The sequence below is a fragment of the Carlito syrichta genome, unplaced genomic scaffold, assembly GCF_000164805.1.
Source record: "Carlito syrichta isolate Samal-C Ts95f unplaced genomic scaffold, Tarsius_syrichta-2.0.1 Scaffold106348, whole genome shotgun sequence".
NCBI classification, from domain to species: Eukaryota; Metazoa; Chordata; class Mammalia; order Primates; family Tarsiidae; genus Carlito; species Carlito syrichta.
The window spans coordinates 68,607-84,373 of record NW_007050444.1 but is presented as its reverse complement, the minus strand read 5'-3'; the positions used below and the strand labels follow the sequence as shown (position 1 = coordinate 84,373).

The 15,767-nt window shown below is 44.7% G+C and overlaps 1 protein-coding gene across 1 annotated transcript in view; it reads right to left on the bottom strand.

The window, feature by feature from the left end:
• PRMT7 (protein arginine methyltransferase 7) overlaps nt 1–15,767 on the bottom strand; it is a 45,369-nt gene that overhangs the window by 20,385 nt on the left and 9,217 nt on the right. The window contains exons 4-5 of the mRNA XM_021716892.1: nt 10,881–10,989; nt 3,145–3,257 (exon numbers count right to left, since the gene is read on the bottom strand). Coding sequence (XP_021572567.1) covers nt 3,145–3,257; nt 10,881–10,989 — 222 coding nt within the window. The remainder of the gene's footprint in view (nt 1–3,144; nt 3,258–10,880; nt 10,990–15,767) is intronic.

The following is a 15,767-nucleotide window of genomic DNA, read 5'->3' as shown; positions in this document are numbered from 1 at the left end:
CCCGGGCCTTTTTTTTTTTTTTTTTTTACTCAAAAACACTTTAATGGACAGCATACAATTTTCCAAAATATATTTTTGTAAGAAAATGCAATAATTAACTCCAGTCTTTACAAACAAGTTTCTCAGTGAATTCCAGTGTTCTTCAGACCCTTGTCCTCTGAGACATGTGCTCCCCCCACCCCCTCCCCCACTCTTAAATACTTCAGGAATAAACCTTAAATGTCATCACACTGATGAACTCCCACACTGACTTTGAAGAAAGAGCCTAAGTCCTACTGCTGAACAGTAAGTGTGGCGCCAGGCTCAGAGTGTCCTTTCAGTGTTGCTCTTGCCGGGACACCTGACCCGGAAGCTCCCCACTGCAAAGCCCAAAGGACAACTGTCTATCTTCAACTGACCTGACCTGCTGGCATCGCCCGGCAATACTGAGTACTTACCTCACATGGCTGTGGCTCCAGCTCCTTGTCTAGTATTCCTCCCACCACATGCATTCGTTATACATCCTTGACACACCAGGCACTGGGGACCCCACAGCAAAGAGGACACTTCTAGCTGCTACTCACACGGAAATGATAAGCACAGGGTTTCTCTATTTTGGCACTATTGGCCTCTCGAGCCAAATAATTCTTTGTTGTGGAAGCCGTTCTGGGCATGGTAGGATGTTTAACAGCATCCCTGACCTCCCCTGAGTCATGACAACCACAAGTGTCTCTAGACCTTGCTGTGGTAGGGAAACAGTGTTCTTGCAGAACTCTCTCACTCCCTGTCTACTTCACAAGGCTGTGCTTCCTCTGCCACCCCTCCTGAAGGGGCTTCCCAGACACCTTGTCTGGACTGCCTTTTCCCCTCCCCTGAGTGCTCTCAACTATTCCATCTTAATTCACCAAATCCATGCATCTACAGGCCTCTTGGAACTAGGTGTGATGGTTAACACCTAAAATCCCAGCACTTTGGGAGGCCAAGGTGGGAGAATCACATGAGGTCAAGAATTTGAGACCAGCCTAGGAAACATAGCAAAACCCCATCTCTACAAAAATAAAACAAAACCAAAAAAATACAGACCTCTTTGGTCCTTTCTACTCAGTTGACCCTCAGATAACCCTGCATGTCTAAACTGGACACATCAGCTCACTCCTCCCCCCACCTTTCCAGGGCCACCTCTTCTCTTGTGCTCCCACTCAACAGGGAGCACCACCACCCAATCCAGGTGCCCAAGCCCTAAACCCTGACATCATCCTTGATGCTTCCACATTTAAGTAACCACCAACTCCTGTAATCACCTTTCATGTTCATGTGTGTGGCTCTGGCTGAGGCCCACCATATTCCAGTGTCTGGATGACTCCATGGTCTTTTAACAGCTCTGCAGCCGCCAGTCTTGCTATGTCTGCCTGCATACATCTGCTGTCAATCTCCTGCTCCAAGCCATCCCTTGATACTACCCTACCTTCTTCCCACCTTCTACCCCTCCTAGGCCCTTCTCAATCTAGCCTCTGCTAGCTCTCTAGCCTCATCTCTAAGCCCACCTCTCATGTCTCCCACGCTACACAAAATCTAAACAACTGGCAGGGACTGGGAGTCACTACACTGATTCACCTTCGTGTCTTGTACATGTTGTTCTCCTCTGCTAGAAATATTCCCATCTGCCAGGCCAACACCTCATCACTTTTCAAAACTGACTCAGTTTAAGCATCATCTTCCTTGCCCCCTTCCATCCCTGACTACGCCATGTCACTTTCTCTCTAACACATTCTTTTTCTATTCTGGGAAGGCCCTTATCTCATTGTTTTAGACGGGCCCCGACTCAAAATGAAGATACTCAGTAAGTAAGATCAATTCCTGGGTCACTTCAATAACCACATGAACAATCTGTCAGATGCCCAAGTATTCTGGTTTCATGACATCCAATAATGCAGGAAGATGGATAGAGCAATGCAATCCTTTGTGGACCTGCTTTCAGGCTCAGAGATAGGGTAGACAGATGGAGCCAGTGATTAGAGTGGACAACGGACACCAACCTGCTACAGGATAGCGGGAGAGGAAACTGAGGACAGCTGCCTGCACATCTTTTTAATAAGATAAATTAAAGAAAGACAAACCGGGTAATATTAGCATAATTCTAAATAACCTTGTTTTCTGTTTCAGGGACTTCTCTAGTTGGTGGTTTTAATATGGAGAAAAGAAATTCTTACTACTGATGTGGACTACTAGAAAAGGATTAATTTCACATTTTAACGTTAACAGACATCTTACAGTATGGCAATCTGGAGAACAATCTCCACCACAAGTTGACCATGTAAGCAATGTGAACTCTGGCTCTTGACTACCTGAAAGGTGGTTCCCTCCTTCACTTCAGGGGCACCAAGGACCCTAAGGAGGTCACCAAGCAGATGCCAGCAGAGAAAGCAGCAGACACTCTCCCTTCTCCAGCTAGTCTTTGCCTCTTGGTCTCCACCTTCAATTTATGTCCATAAAAAAGCAAGACCAATGGCTCCAAGATAACATTTTCAGCACCTCTCCCTTCTCAAAAATACTGCCCAAGACTGTCACTGCTACCTCATCTGGAGTGGCCTGGCATTCAAGGCCTTCCACCCTCCACTCTATTCTCCACCATCAGCCCACAAGGCATCCAGGCTGGAGTCCTCACTGACCCACACAGGCTCTATACCTAAAACACCTCTCTCCTCAGCACCTTTCCACAGTCTATCTTCTTCACACATGCCTGCATCTGCTTCCTGACCTCTTCTGCCAGTCTAAACCAGATATCTGCAGTGCTTCTGTCTAGTCATTTGGCCACCCAATTCTCACTATGTCTACTACTGTGGGTCTTAGAAGAAGACTGTTTCATACATCCCCCTGAATGCTAGAATACCTTACGCATAGTGGACACTCAAAGAATAACAGTTGAATTGAACTGAATTTGAAGACAGTTTCTCACCTTTTTATTCTAACCTATAAATACCTGGCATTTAAGGGTCACAGAAGTCACAACTGAGAACTATAGCCTCCCAGGATTTGAAGGGTGTCTCAGGGTGCATGGAGAGGTGCCAAGGGTTTGAGCTATATGAGCATGATGCATCAACTAGTGCTGTGTGAGCCAGCTGAGATCACAGCAACAACACCCAAGGGTGGCCCTCAGTTCACTACCTGCACAAGATGCCTGTGTGCATGCTCATAGGAGGGCAGCGCTCCCTCCCCAATCAATTCTGTGTCAAACAGCTCTGTGACCAGGATGTTGGCACGGCACGGCATGTCACCAACTGAAAAACAGAAGCAAACAAGAGTCTCAAGCAAGGAAGAGACTAGGAAAAATGTTTATGGCAAATATGTGAAAGACAAGATATTAACAAGTCATTACACCAAAAGCAGATCATATGCTAGAGTACTTAGAAGTGTCAAGATACAGGCTGGGCGAGGTGGCTCACGCCTATGATCCCAGCACCTGAGAGGATTGCCTGAGCCCATGAGTTCGAGACCAGCCTGGGCAACTTGGCAAGACCTCATCTCTGCCAAAAAAAAAAAAAAGCAGCTCGGCATGGTAGCATGTGCCTGTAGTTCCAGCGACTTGGAAGGCTGAGGCAGAAGGATCACCTGAGCCCAGCAGGTCAAGGCTGCGGTGGCCGTGAGTGAGCCACTCTAGCCTGTATGACAGAGTGAGACTCTAACTCAAAAAAAAAAAGTGTCAAGATACCAGCAACTGACTTTCCAGTGGTTCAGCAAAAAACTCCATGTATATGTGTATGGCAGTGTATGGCAAAACACTAACAACCAGTAAGTCTAGGTTAAGGGAATATGAGTGCTCACTATACTATTATTTCAACTTCTCTGTATGTTTAATATGGAGAGGAGCTTGGGGAAAAAAATGATTAAGAAAAACTATAAACACCCATAAAGAAACAAGGTAAAAATACAAACAGACAATTAAAAAACAGAAAATAATAAAATATGTGGAAAACCAAATCAACAATTAAACTACTAAGTATGAAATTTTAAAATGAGAAGCAAAAATTGAATGCTGGTACTTCAAATACCTCTAGGCTGCAGAGAGGGAGAAAAAACCAAAGCAAAGAGAAATAATCTGATGATCTTCCAGTTACCTTGAGTTTAGCTATAGCTACCAAAAGTGAGACCCGTGATTGAAAATCCCAGATCCAGCCAGGCTCAGTGGCTCAGCCTGTAATCCCGCACCTTTGGGAGGCTGAAGTGAGTAGATTGCCTGAGCCCGCGGGTTCGAGACCCGCCTGGGCAACTTGGCAAGACCTCATCTCTACAATTAATCAAAAATTAGCCGGGTGTGGTAGCGTGTGCCTGTAGTTCCAGCTACTTGGAAGGCTGAGGCGGAAGGATCGCCGGACCCAGCAGGTCGAGGCTGCGGTGGCCGGAAGTGGCCACTGCACTCCAGTTTGGGCGACAGAGTGAGACTCCAACTCAAAAAAAGAAAAGAAAATCCCAGATCCATATAGTAAATTCCCTCATTTAATTTAGTGTCCTGCCACTGAACAATCTCCCAAATAACAGTTGTTTTAGAAGAGTAAGATTTCAGAGGATTCTTTTGTTAACTGTTTTTTAACCTCTGTAATGTAATGCTATATCTACAATTATAATTTTTAATGGGCCAAGAGACAAAATAGACTTTAGAAGGGGTTACTAATCATGGAGAATTAATTTCAAACACTTAATGGCTCATAAATTACAATTTGACAAAGCCCACTCATCTACCCTACACAGAGGACAAGTCACACAGATGATGCGAGAAAAGAGCAGCATTAAGGTGGCTCAAAGAAAGATGTAAGAGAGAGCTCCAACTTTGGGGCCTAGAAATCTGGGCCTGGATCTTGCATTCTAGCCTAGAACTATTGATTCTGACCATCAGTTGCCTCATTAACAAAACAGGGTTAGCCAGGTGCAGTTGCTCACACCTGTAATCCCAGTAGGGAGGCAGAGGCAAGAGAATTGCCTGAGCCCAGGGATTCAAGACCAGCCTTGGCAACTTGGTAAGATCTTATCTCTACAATTAAACAAAAAAATGAGCAGGCATGGTGGTGTACACCTGTCGTTTCAGCTACTTGGAAGGATGAGGTGGAAGGTTCGCCTGAGCCCAGCGGGATGAGGCTATAGTGGCCATGAGTGTGCCACCGCACTCCAGCCTGGGTGACAAAGTGAGAAGACTCTAACTCAAAAAAAAAAAAAAAAGAAACTTCCATCTTTTGGCACAGAGATCACCCTACAGCGTGGCCCTGCCCATCCTCTCAGATGTCATGCCAAACTCCAACTGGAATACACTAAGACAGACCCCCTAGCCCCTCCTACACACACACACACACACACACACACACCTGCTCCTCCCTCCAGTGTTTTTGCCTCGATGAACAGCACCACCAGTCACACAGACCAGAAACCTGGGCATCAGGTGGTATTTAGCAATGGGCGTGCTAATGTATAAAGGTGCAAAGGGAGACCGAAGGGCGCAGTTACCCCAGGTGCTCTACAAGTTTCTGCCAAATGAATGAAATGGATGGATGAACAAATGTTGCTCCCAGAGTCAGCTGCTACACATTCCTGGGTGTATAATTCATCTCCTGGGAACAGGTAACAAACTTAGATGCATTTTTAAAAAGGGCTGAGAATAGAACCTTGGAGATCACACATTTGGGAGCAGAAAGAAAGCAACATAGAAAAACCAAGATTGGGAGATGTCACCGAGGTCCAGGAAGAGAACATTTCAGGAAGGACTCAGTGGCAGAGTACCAAAGCTGCAGCTGCAGTGGTTTGAGAGGAAAAGTAGAGGGAAGACCCCCGACTTGACAAAAGGAAGCCACTTGTCAAGTTACAGGATTGGAAACAAAGTTTCATTAGCAAAGGGTTATAGACAAAGCAAAGCTGACTATCACTAAACAAACATTGAAATCCTTTATGTCCCAGGCCCTGCGCAAATAATGGAATGGAATAATTAGTAAAATCCATATAGTCCATGACCTCATGACACCTTAGCTGTAAGGGGATACAGACATTAAATACATAATTATTATTACAGTGATAAGTGCTACAAAGGAAAAGTATTAAGAAAGCATACAAGGGACCTGACCAGGATGTGTCTGAAAAGCACTGCCTGGAGCAGGGGGCACAAAATCACAGAGAGAATGCTATGTGGCCAAGGCTGCTCTGCAGGTTGGTCTCTGTGCTGTTAAGACAGATACATTTTCAAAAATAAATGGTGTCTACTTCTGGTGATAATGAAATAAGTGGGGTGAGACCTATCCTCCCACTGTCATCAACTAGAAAACTGAGCAAAATATATGAAACAAGTGTTTTCAGATATTGAGCAAGGCAGTGCAGTTTGCTCCTCAAGAAGGGAAACAAACCAAGTGACCCCTAATCACCGCTCTGGCTGTCAGCCAAGAGGCTCCTTCCAGACTGTGGCACAGGATAAGAGGTCAGGCACAGCACAGCAGTCTTGCTGAGTTAAGCACAGAAAAACTTCGGGGAAGTGAAGGCGGCTGGAACTTGCCAGGCAGAAAACCAAAGAGGAAGTTACACAGAAAAAAAGGGCTTCAGAACTCTGCATAGGGTTCCTCTCCAGTCTGTTATTGAATATATTCACACACGTGTAGGGTAAGACTATAAGTTTAAGCAAAGGTGATTATGAGCTTTAAATTTAAACAATTTCCAGAGCTTTCAGAGGCTTGGGAAACATTCAAGTATAGATCAGCAAGACTAGAGAATCCTTGCTGAGCACCTAGAGCATTCAGCAGAGACCCCAGAAAGATCATGCTGCCACAGTCTAGCTTAATAGTTTTAAAGTAGTGGTTCTTAACAGGTGGCAACTTTATACCCCATACTCCTGGGGAACATTTGGCAATGTCTAAAGATATTTTTGTTGACAAAAATGGTGGCAAGGAGGGGAGTGCTACTGGCATCCACTGGTAGGGGCCAGGGATGCTGCTAAACATCCTACAGTGCAAGGTGCAGTTCCCATACCAAAGAATTATCAAAAAGTCAAATAGAGTGACACAATGTCAACAGTGCTGCTGCTGAGAAACCCTGACTTAAAGCTACTCTAACCCTGCTCCAAGCAAGCTTAATTTGTCAAGCCTTGAAAGGATCAGATTGAACTGCACATAATCCAGATACACACCAAAGTTTTAAAAAACAAAACAAAAAACAAGGGCCAGGTACAGTGACTCACACCTATAATCCCAGCACTTTGGGAAGCTGATATGAAAGGACTGCTTGACCCCACAGGTTCAAGACCAGATTGGGCAACTTGGCAAGACCTCATCTCTATGATAAATCAAAAAAGTAGCCAAGCATGGTGGCATGTCCCTGTAGTTCCAGCTACTTGAAAGGCTGAGGCAGAAGGAACACCTGAGCCCAGCGGTCAAGGCTGCGGTGGCTGGCAGCATGCCACTGCACTCCAGCCTGAGCAACAGAATGAGACTTCAACTCAAAAAAAAAAAAAAAAAAATCCAGCACTCAACAATGAAAAATTCCAATATCCAAAGCATTCACATAAAAATAGACATGCAAAGAAAAAAAATGTGATCCAGAATGAGGATAAAAATTAGTAAACAGAGATGGCAGAAATATAAGGATACTAAAACTGCTAAAATATATGCTGCATTTAAAGCAAAATATGAACATAATGAGAAAAACGGAAGTTATAAACAAGAATCAAATTAAACTTAGAGATAAAAATACAGTATCAGAAATAAAAAGTTCACTAGATATGCTTAACAGCAGAATACATACTGTGAAAGAAAAGTTCAGTGCATCTAAAGACCTACTCCCCCCCAAAAAAAGACTGTCCAAGAAATGATTCCTGTCCATCAACAGGTAAAGAGATAAACAAGTTACAGTATAGATCAGCAAAAAGAGAATGAACTCCTGAGAAATGGAACAATGTGACTGAGTCTTAAAAGCATTATGTTATATAAAAGGAAACATATACAAAAGAGTACAGACTGATTCCCCTTCCTTGAAATCCTAGAAAAGGTAAATCTAATCTACCCCAAAGAAAACACATTAGTGGGTACCTAGGACCAGGGACATGAGAAGATTAACTGTGAAGGGCCATGAAGAATCTTTTTAAACATGATAGAGATATTCTATCATAGTAGTGGTTACAAGTGTGTTTACATTTGTCAAAATTTGTCAAACTATACATCCATATATTTTTGTACCTGAAAAATAAATTTTAAAAAACTTGTCAAACTATAATGAAAATGAGTATTCATTTTATATAAATCATACTTCAATAATGTTAGCTAGAAATGGGATGATTTGTAAGTATGTATTAAAAATAGGCCGGGCCGAACTCGGTGGTTCAGCCTGTAATCCTGCGCCTTTGGGAGGCTGAGGTGAGTGGATTGCCTGAACCCGTGGGTTCGAGACCCGCCTGGGCAGCGAGACCTCATCTCTACAATAAATCAAAAAATCAGCTGGGTGTGATAGCACATGCCTGTAATTCCGGCTACTTGAAAGGCTGAGGCGGAAGGATCGCCAGAGCCCAGGAGGTCGAGGCTGCGGTGGCCGGGAGTGGCCACTGCACTCCAGTCTGGGCGACAGAGTGAGACTCCAACTCAAAAAAAATAAAAAATTAAAAAATAAAAAATAAAAATAAAGAAGACAATATTCCCTTCTTTTGTACGTTTCAGATTCTCCTTCAAGAAAAAATTTTTTTGAGTCGGAGTCTCACTCTGTCACCTAGGCTGAAGTACAGTGGCATGCTCACGGCCACCGCAGCCTCAAACTTCCTGGGCTCAGGTGATCCTTCTGCCTCAGCCTTCCAAGTAGAAAAAAATTTTTTTTAGTGGGAGAAAATTGTTGACCTTAGGTAGCTGCTTCAATTCTAAATATTTCATTTTTAAACTGTGGTGAAGGACAGGCACAATGACTCACATTTGCAATACCAGCACTTTGGGAGGCCAAAGCCAGAGGACTGCTTGACCCCAGGAGTGAGACAAGCCTAGGCAACATGGTGAGAACCTAGCTCTACAAAAAAAAATTTCTTTTTAATTAAAAAATTAGCTGGGTATGGCGGCTCACACCTGTAGTCACAGCTACTCTAAGAGGTTGAGGTGAAAGGATCACTAGATTCCAAGAGGGAGGTGGAGGCTGTGGTGAGCCATGTTCATGCCACTGCACTCCAGCCTGGGTGATAGAGTGAAACTCCAACTCAAAAAACAAAAAGCAAAGAAAACTGCTGAAAAAGCCAGGCACAGGTGTGGGTACCTGTAGTCTCAGCTACTTGGGGGGCTGAGGCAGGAGGATCACTTGAAGTCAGGAGTTTGAGTCCAGCCTGGGCAACATGTAAGATTTTTTATTTTTGAGTTGGAGTCCCACTCTGTCACCCAGACTGGAATGCAGTGGCCGCTCCCGGCCACCACAACCTCGACCTGCTGGGCTCCAGCGATCCTTCCACCTCAGCCTTCCAAGTAGCCGGAATTACAGGCATGCGCTACCACACGCGACTGATTTTTTGATTTATTGTACAGATGAGGTCTCGCTGCCCAGGCAGGTCTCGAACCCGCAGGCTCAGGCAATCCACTCACCTCAGCCTCCCAAAGGCGCAGGATTACAGGCTGAGCCTTTTTTAAAAACTGTGGTAGACCAGCCTGGGCAACTTGATGAGACCTCATCTCTACAATAAATTTAAAAATTAGCCAGGCACGGTGGCATGTGCCTATAATTCCAACTACAAGATGGCTGAAGTGGAAGGATCACCTAACCTGACCCCAGCAGGTTGAGGCTGTGATGGCCGTGAGTATGCCACTGCACTCCAGCCCAGAGAGAAAAAAAAAAAAAAAAAAAAGAACTAAATAAACCACTCTCTGCTATTTTAGTTTTACTTCTGACTGATAAAACTCACAGTTGAGCCCTACAAGAATTCCAACTTGCTTAACGCAAAATAAAGTTTTGGTTGCGAGCAGTGGCTCATGCCTATAATCCCAGCACTTTGGGAGACAGAGGCAAGAGGATTGCCTGAGCCCAGGGATTCGAGACAATAAATCAAATCCTGGGCAACTTAGCAAGACCTCGTCTCTAAAATCAAAAAATTAGCTGGGCATGGTGGCAAGCGCCTACGGTTCCAGTTACTTGGAAGGCTGAGGCAGAAGGATCACCTGAGCCCAGCAGGTCGAGGCTTCGGAGACAGTGAGTGTGTCCCTGCACGCCAGCCTGAGTGACAGAATGAGACTCCAACTCAAAAATAAAAAAAATAAAGTTTCATATTTGTGCCAGGACTATTGTACTTAATTACCTCTGGCTTACTCACTGCTGACTAGTTAATAGAGAAATAAAGATCAAGAGAAGCAAAATTCCAGCTACTCAGAAGGCAGGAAGCCAAGACTGCAGTGAGCTGTGATTGTGCCACTACACTTCAGTCTGGGCAACAGAGTAAGACCCCAAATCAAAAAAAAAAAGAGACGTGAAGTGTTTATTGTCAGAGCTTCCACAGAGAAGTCCCATGTCTCTACAATGACCTGGATTTATTCCAAGTAATTGGAATAAATCTTTTTTTTTTTTTTGAGTTGGAGTCTCACTCAGTCGCTCACTCGGTTGCCCAGACTAGAGTGCAGTGGCTGCTCCCAGCCACCGCAGCCTCAACCTGCTGGGCTCCGGTGATTCTTCCGTCTCAGCCTTCCAAGTAGCTGGAACTACAGACACGTGCTACCACGCCCGGCTAATTTTTTTTATTTATTGTAGAGACGAGGGCTCACCAAGTTGCCCAGGTGGGTCTCGAACCCGCGGGCTCAGGCAATTCACTCACCTCGGCCTCCCAAGGCGCAGGATTACAGGCTGAGCCACCAAGCCTGGCAGAATAAATCTTTTCTTCGCTTACACAAGGCAAATAAACCTTTTAACACAGGAAGTATAGATCTCACCTGGGCCCACAGTCACCTCAGTGGAATGCTTGTTGATAACCTTAATCTTATCACTGAAGCCATTTTTCTCTACAATCTTCACAGCAGCATCAGCCATAGGCTTGAAAACCTAGAAATTAGAGCCAAAATCCAAGGAAAAATGAGAAATAAACTAAATAATAGTCTAACCTCCAAGGTAACCAAGATATTTCTTGATTCTGGTCCTAAGTTTCATAACTTAAATACTTTATTCTCCAAATGTGTGTCAAGAAAACAAACATGAGATTCATTTAGGTTTAACTTGTGGTTAGGAGTTCCTATTACAAGCCAGGCACAATGGGGATGCAGGGGATCCCAAGGAAGTTGCATTACCTGGTAAAGGCAGTAGGTGTCAGTGCCATGCTAAGGGAACACTGAAGAGTCAAGCAGGGCTCACAAACCTGGGCATGGGCCATGCTCTCTAGAGGAACAGGAGACTAGTTCTGTGTTAGATACTAAATGTGAGGCAGGTCACCATCCTGCCTCAAAACGGTCCCAAATCTCACTGCTGGCAGAACACAGCTTACATTTTCTTAGTCTCTCCTTAACCACAGGGGATACATTTCTTTTTTTTTTTTTTTGAGTTGGAGTCTCACTCTGTCGCCCAGAATGGAGTGCAGTGGCCACTCCCAGCCACCGCAGCCTCGCCTGCTGGGCTCCGGCAATCCTTCCACCTCAGCCTTCCAAGTAGCCAGAATTACAGGCGTGCGCTACCACACCCGGCTGATTTTTTAAATTTTATTGTAGAGATGAGGTCTCGCTGCCCAGGCAGGTCTCGAACCCGTGGGCTCAGGCAATCCACTCACCTCAGCCTCCCAAAGGCGCGGGACTACAGGCTGAGCCACTGAGCCCGGCTATATATTTTTAAAATTATAATCAAGGGGGAAATGCTATATTCATTTGTAAAGAATACTTATGTGCTCAGTTAGGAAAAAAAAATTTTTCATAATCGGTTGCAAATTATTTCCAGGATTTAGCTTGACGTTTTTAGATGTGGTTTGAGGGCCTCAAACCCTAGTTCTCACTAATCACTGTTTTCACACTTTAAAAGTATCACAAGCTGGGCGTGGTGGCTCACACCTATAATCCCAGCACTTTGGGAGGCCAAGGAGAGAAGACTGCCTGAGCCCACGAGTTCGAGACCAGCCTGGGAAACTTTGCGAGACCTCATCTCTACAATAAATAAAAAAAATTAGCCGGGCTTGGTGGTGCATGCCTATAATTCCAGCTACTTGGAAGGCTGAGGTGGAAGGATCACCTGAGTCTAGCAGGTCGAGGCTGTGGTGACCGTGAGCGTGCCACTGCACTCCAGTCTGGGCGACAGAGTGAAACTCCAACTCAAAAAAAAAAAAAGTATCACAACCCCAGCACTACTCCCTCACTCCTGCTGCTTTCTGACCCATCACTCACCTCCTTCCCTAAACCTGCAGGTTCTCACCATTCACAGCCTCCTCGTCCCCAGGTAACTGAGCAGTTCCAGATCTCACCTAAAATACTACCGGGAATGGACTGAAGTTGACTTCCCAGTGTCCATTCTGTGCCCTTCCCCTCCTTTCAAGTCAGGCACAGAGTACAGTGCAGGGAACTGACCTTCTTTTGAGTGGTGCACTTGTTTGGTTTAAGGGTAGCTGAATCCCTCTTCCCAGGGATGAGGTGAGAAATTAGATGTAAACCTATTCTGACTAATGATACCCAAAGAGAGGTTTGTAAGAAAGTTCTTCTTGCTCTTTTAATTTTAATTTTTATTTTTTTAGAGACAGAGCCTTGCTCCGTCACTCAGGCTGAAATGCAGTGATGCAATCGTAGCTTACAGAAGCTTCAACCTCCTGGACCCAAGCAATCCTCCCACAGGCTCATGCCACCAAGTTCCAGTCTTCTTTCTCTTAGTGGGCTGGTTGCAGTGGCTCACGCCTATAACCTCAGCACTTTGGGAGGCCAAGGCAGGAGAACTGCTTGAGCCCAGAAGTTTGAGACCAGTCTAGGCAAATAGAGAAATGCTGTTTCTACAAAAGAAATTTCTTAAATTAGCCAGGCATGGTGGTGCACATCTGTAGTCCCAGCTACTTGGGAGGCTGAGGCAAGAGGAATTCTTGAGCCCACAAGGTTGAAGCTAGAGTGAATTGTGATCATACCACTATACCTCAGCCTGGGTGACAGTGAGACCCTGTCTCCAAAAAAAGGAGAGAGAAAAAGAAAATGAAGCTAGAATCATGCATTCCTGTTACACACACCCCCAATGGTTCTTAGCCCCTTTTACCACCAGTAATGATGCCAGCCTTGAGAGGAAGATGATATGTGAAGAACACAGTAGAGAAAAGATTCAGGGACTCAGACAACCCAAGCTTCTGGAGAAATCAATCCTGAAGCCAACATGAGCCCTAGACTTCCTGCATCCCTGTCTAAGCCAGTCTGAGGTGGTTTTCAAGAAATCATTGTAGCCAGGCTCGGTGGCACAGCCTGTAATCCCAGCGCTTTGGGAGGCTGAGGTGAGTGGATAGCCTGAGCCCGCGGGTTCGAGACCTTCCTGGGCAACCTGACGAGACCTCATCTCTACAATAAATCAAAAATTAGCTGGGCATGGTAGCGCACACCTGTAGTTCCAGCTACTTGGAAGGCTGAGGCGGAGGATCGCCGGAGCCCAGCAGATCGAGGCTGCGGTGGCCGGGAGCGGCCACTGCACTCCAATCTGGGTGACAGAGTGAGACTCCAACTCAAAAAAAAAAAAGAAAGAAATCATTGTAACTAATACATCTTTCCTAAATATTCCTTCCTTTTCAAATGTGCTAAAAGTGAAGTCTATAGTTATTGTGTGTAACGTCTTCCCATCCACTCCTCAATCCTACACTCTCCTGGAAGTATCACCTGAACAAGGTCACCAATCACCTCCTAACTGCCAAACTAACAGCTTCTCTTAGTCCTCAACCTACTCAACCTCTACCCCTGTGCTATCAAGGCAACCTAAAATATAGATTTCTTTGAATCTGCTCAAAAACTTTGCTGACTTCCCAAAAGACAGAGAAGTGGTTCATAATCCTTTCATAGAAGGGATTACGAGATAATTACTGCATCTCTCTCACACAATGCACACAACTTCATGGAGATCACAAGTCTGTTACTCTTATCTCAGGTTAAGAACACCTAACTCAATATATTAGAGTTAAAATTCTTTACTATAGCACTCAGGTCCTTAACAATCTGACTTTAATCTACCTTTCTAGATTTTTCTACCATGACAACCTTTGCCAAGACTCTGGATGACACTGTTCCCCAAATACACAATGGTACTTCATCAGTCTAAAATGCCCACCTTTTGGGGTTGGGGTCGGAGATGTAACAACACAAAGGGTACCTGGTCCTATACCAGGGGGAGTGAAGGCCAGTTCAAGGCCCCAACTCCACTAGCATACTTGTGTAGTTAATCCTTACTTATACCCCACATCTCTATAATAAAATAAAATTTAATTTAAGAAATATAATAGCCAGGGTAAGAGGATTGCCTGAGCCCACGGGTTCGAGACCAGCTTTGGCAACTTGGTAAGACCTCATTTCTACAATAAATCAAAAAATTAGCTAGGTGTGGTGGGCCTGTAGTTCCAGCTACTTGGATGGCTGAGGTAGTAGGATCACCTGAGCCCAGCAGGTCAAGGCTACAGTGGCTGTGAGTCACTGCACTCCAGCTTGGTGACAGAGTGAGTGAGACTCAGACTGAGACTGAGACTGAGACTAAGAGTTGGACTCAGACTAGACTAAAATAAAATGAAGAACCTAGGAAGAACATCCTGCACTGCTGACTCTAGACTTTATGTGAGAAAAAACGTCTACCTTGTTCAAGCCATTATCATTTTGGAACTTTGTTATTCCCAAAAATAATTTAAATACATGCCCCACCCCCCCAGACTCACCTCAAAAGTCAGGAAGAATATAGACCAAAATTTTCATAGTGGTTAACTTTGGGTTAACACATTATTGTTACTTTGTATTTACCAAATTTCCAACAATAATGATTTACATTATGAGAAAAACAACATGTTTAATGTTTTCTTTTTTTTCTTCTTTTAAGGCAAGTTGTATGAGTCATTTAATGACTTTTGTTTAATCCAGAGATTTGATATTTTCTCCTGAATTCTGATGGTTGGACAGTTTTAAAATATTTCTGAAGTTGAATTGAAATTCATAAGAACTATGAAGTCATATGTCAGTATGTACTTTTGGGTTATATTGGATGAAATTTGCCTCAAAAAATTATTTCAATAAACTCTGATTTTAAAAATCTTTAAAAGGTGGTTTGAGGCTGGGCTCGGTGGCTCAGCTTGTAATCCCAGCACTCTGGGAGGCCGAGGTGAGTGGATTACCTGAGCCCTCGGGTTTGAGATCAGCCCAGGGAACTTGGCAAGACTTTGTCTCTACAATAAAAAAATTAAAAATACCCGGGCATGGTAGCACATGTCTGTAGTTCTGGCTATTCGGAAGGCTGAGGCGGAAGGATCGCCGGAGCCCAGTAGATCGATGCTGGGGCGGCCGTGAGCATGCGTGCCACTACACTCCAGCCTGGGCAAAGAAGTGAGACCCCCAACTCAAAAAAAAAGTGGTTTGATTGGTTTCATTATTTTTATGTGGAAGCAGTGTTGTCACAGAATTTTATTTTGAAGACTGTTAGGTTAAAATCCCAGTAGGGGCTGTGCTCGGTGGTTCAGCCTGTAATCCCAGTACTTTGGGAGGCCGAGGTAAGTAGATTGCTTGAGCCCGCGGGTTCGAGACTCGCCTGGGCAACCTGCGAGACCTCATCTCTACAATAAATCAAAAATTAGCCAGGCGTGGTAGCGCGCGCCTGTAGTTCCAGCTACTCGGAAGGCTGAGGTGGAAGGATCG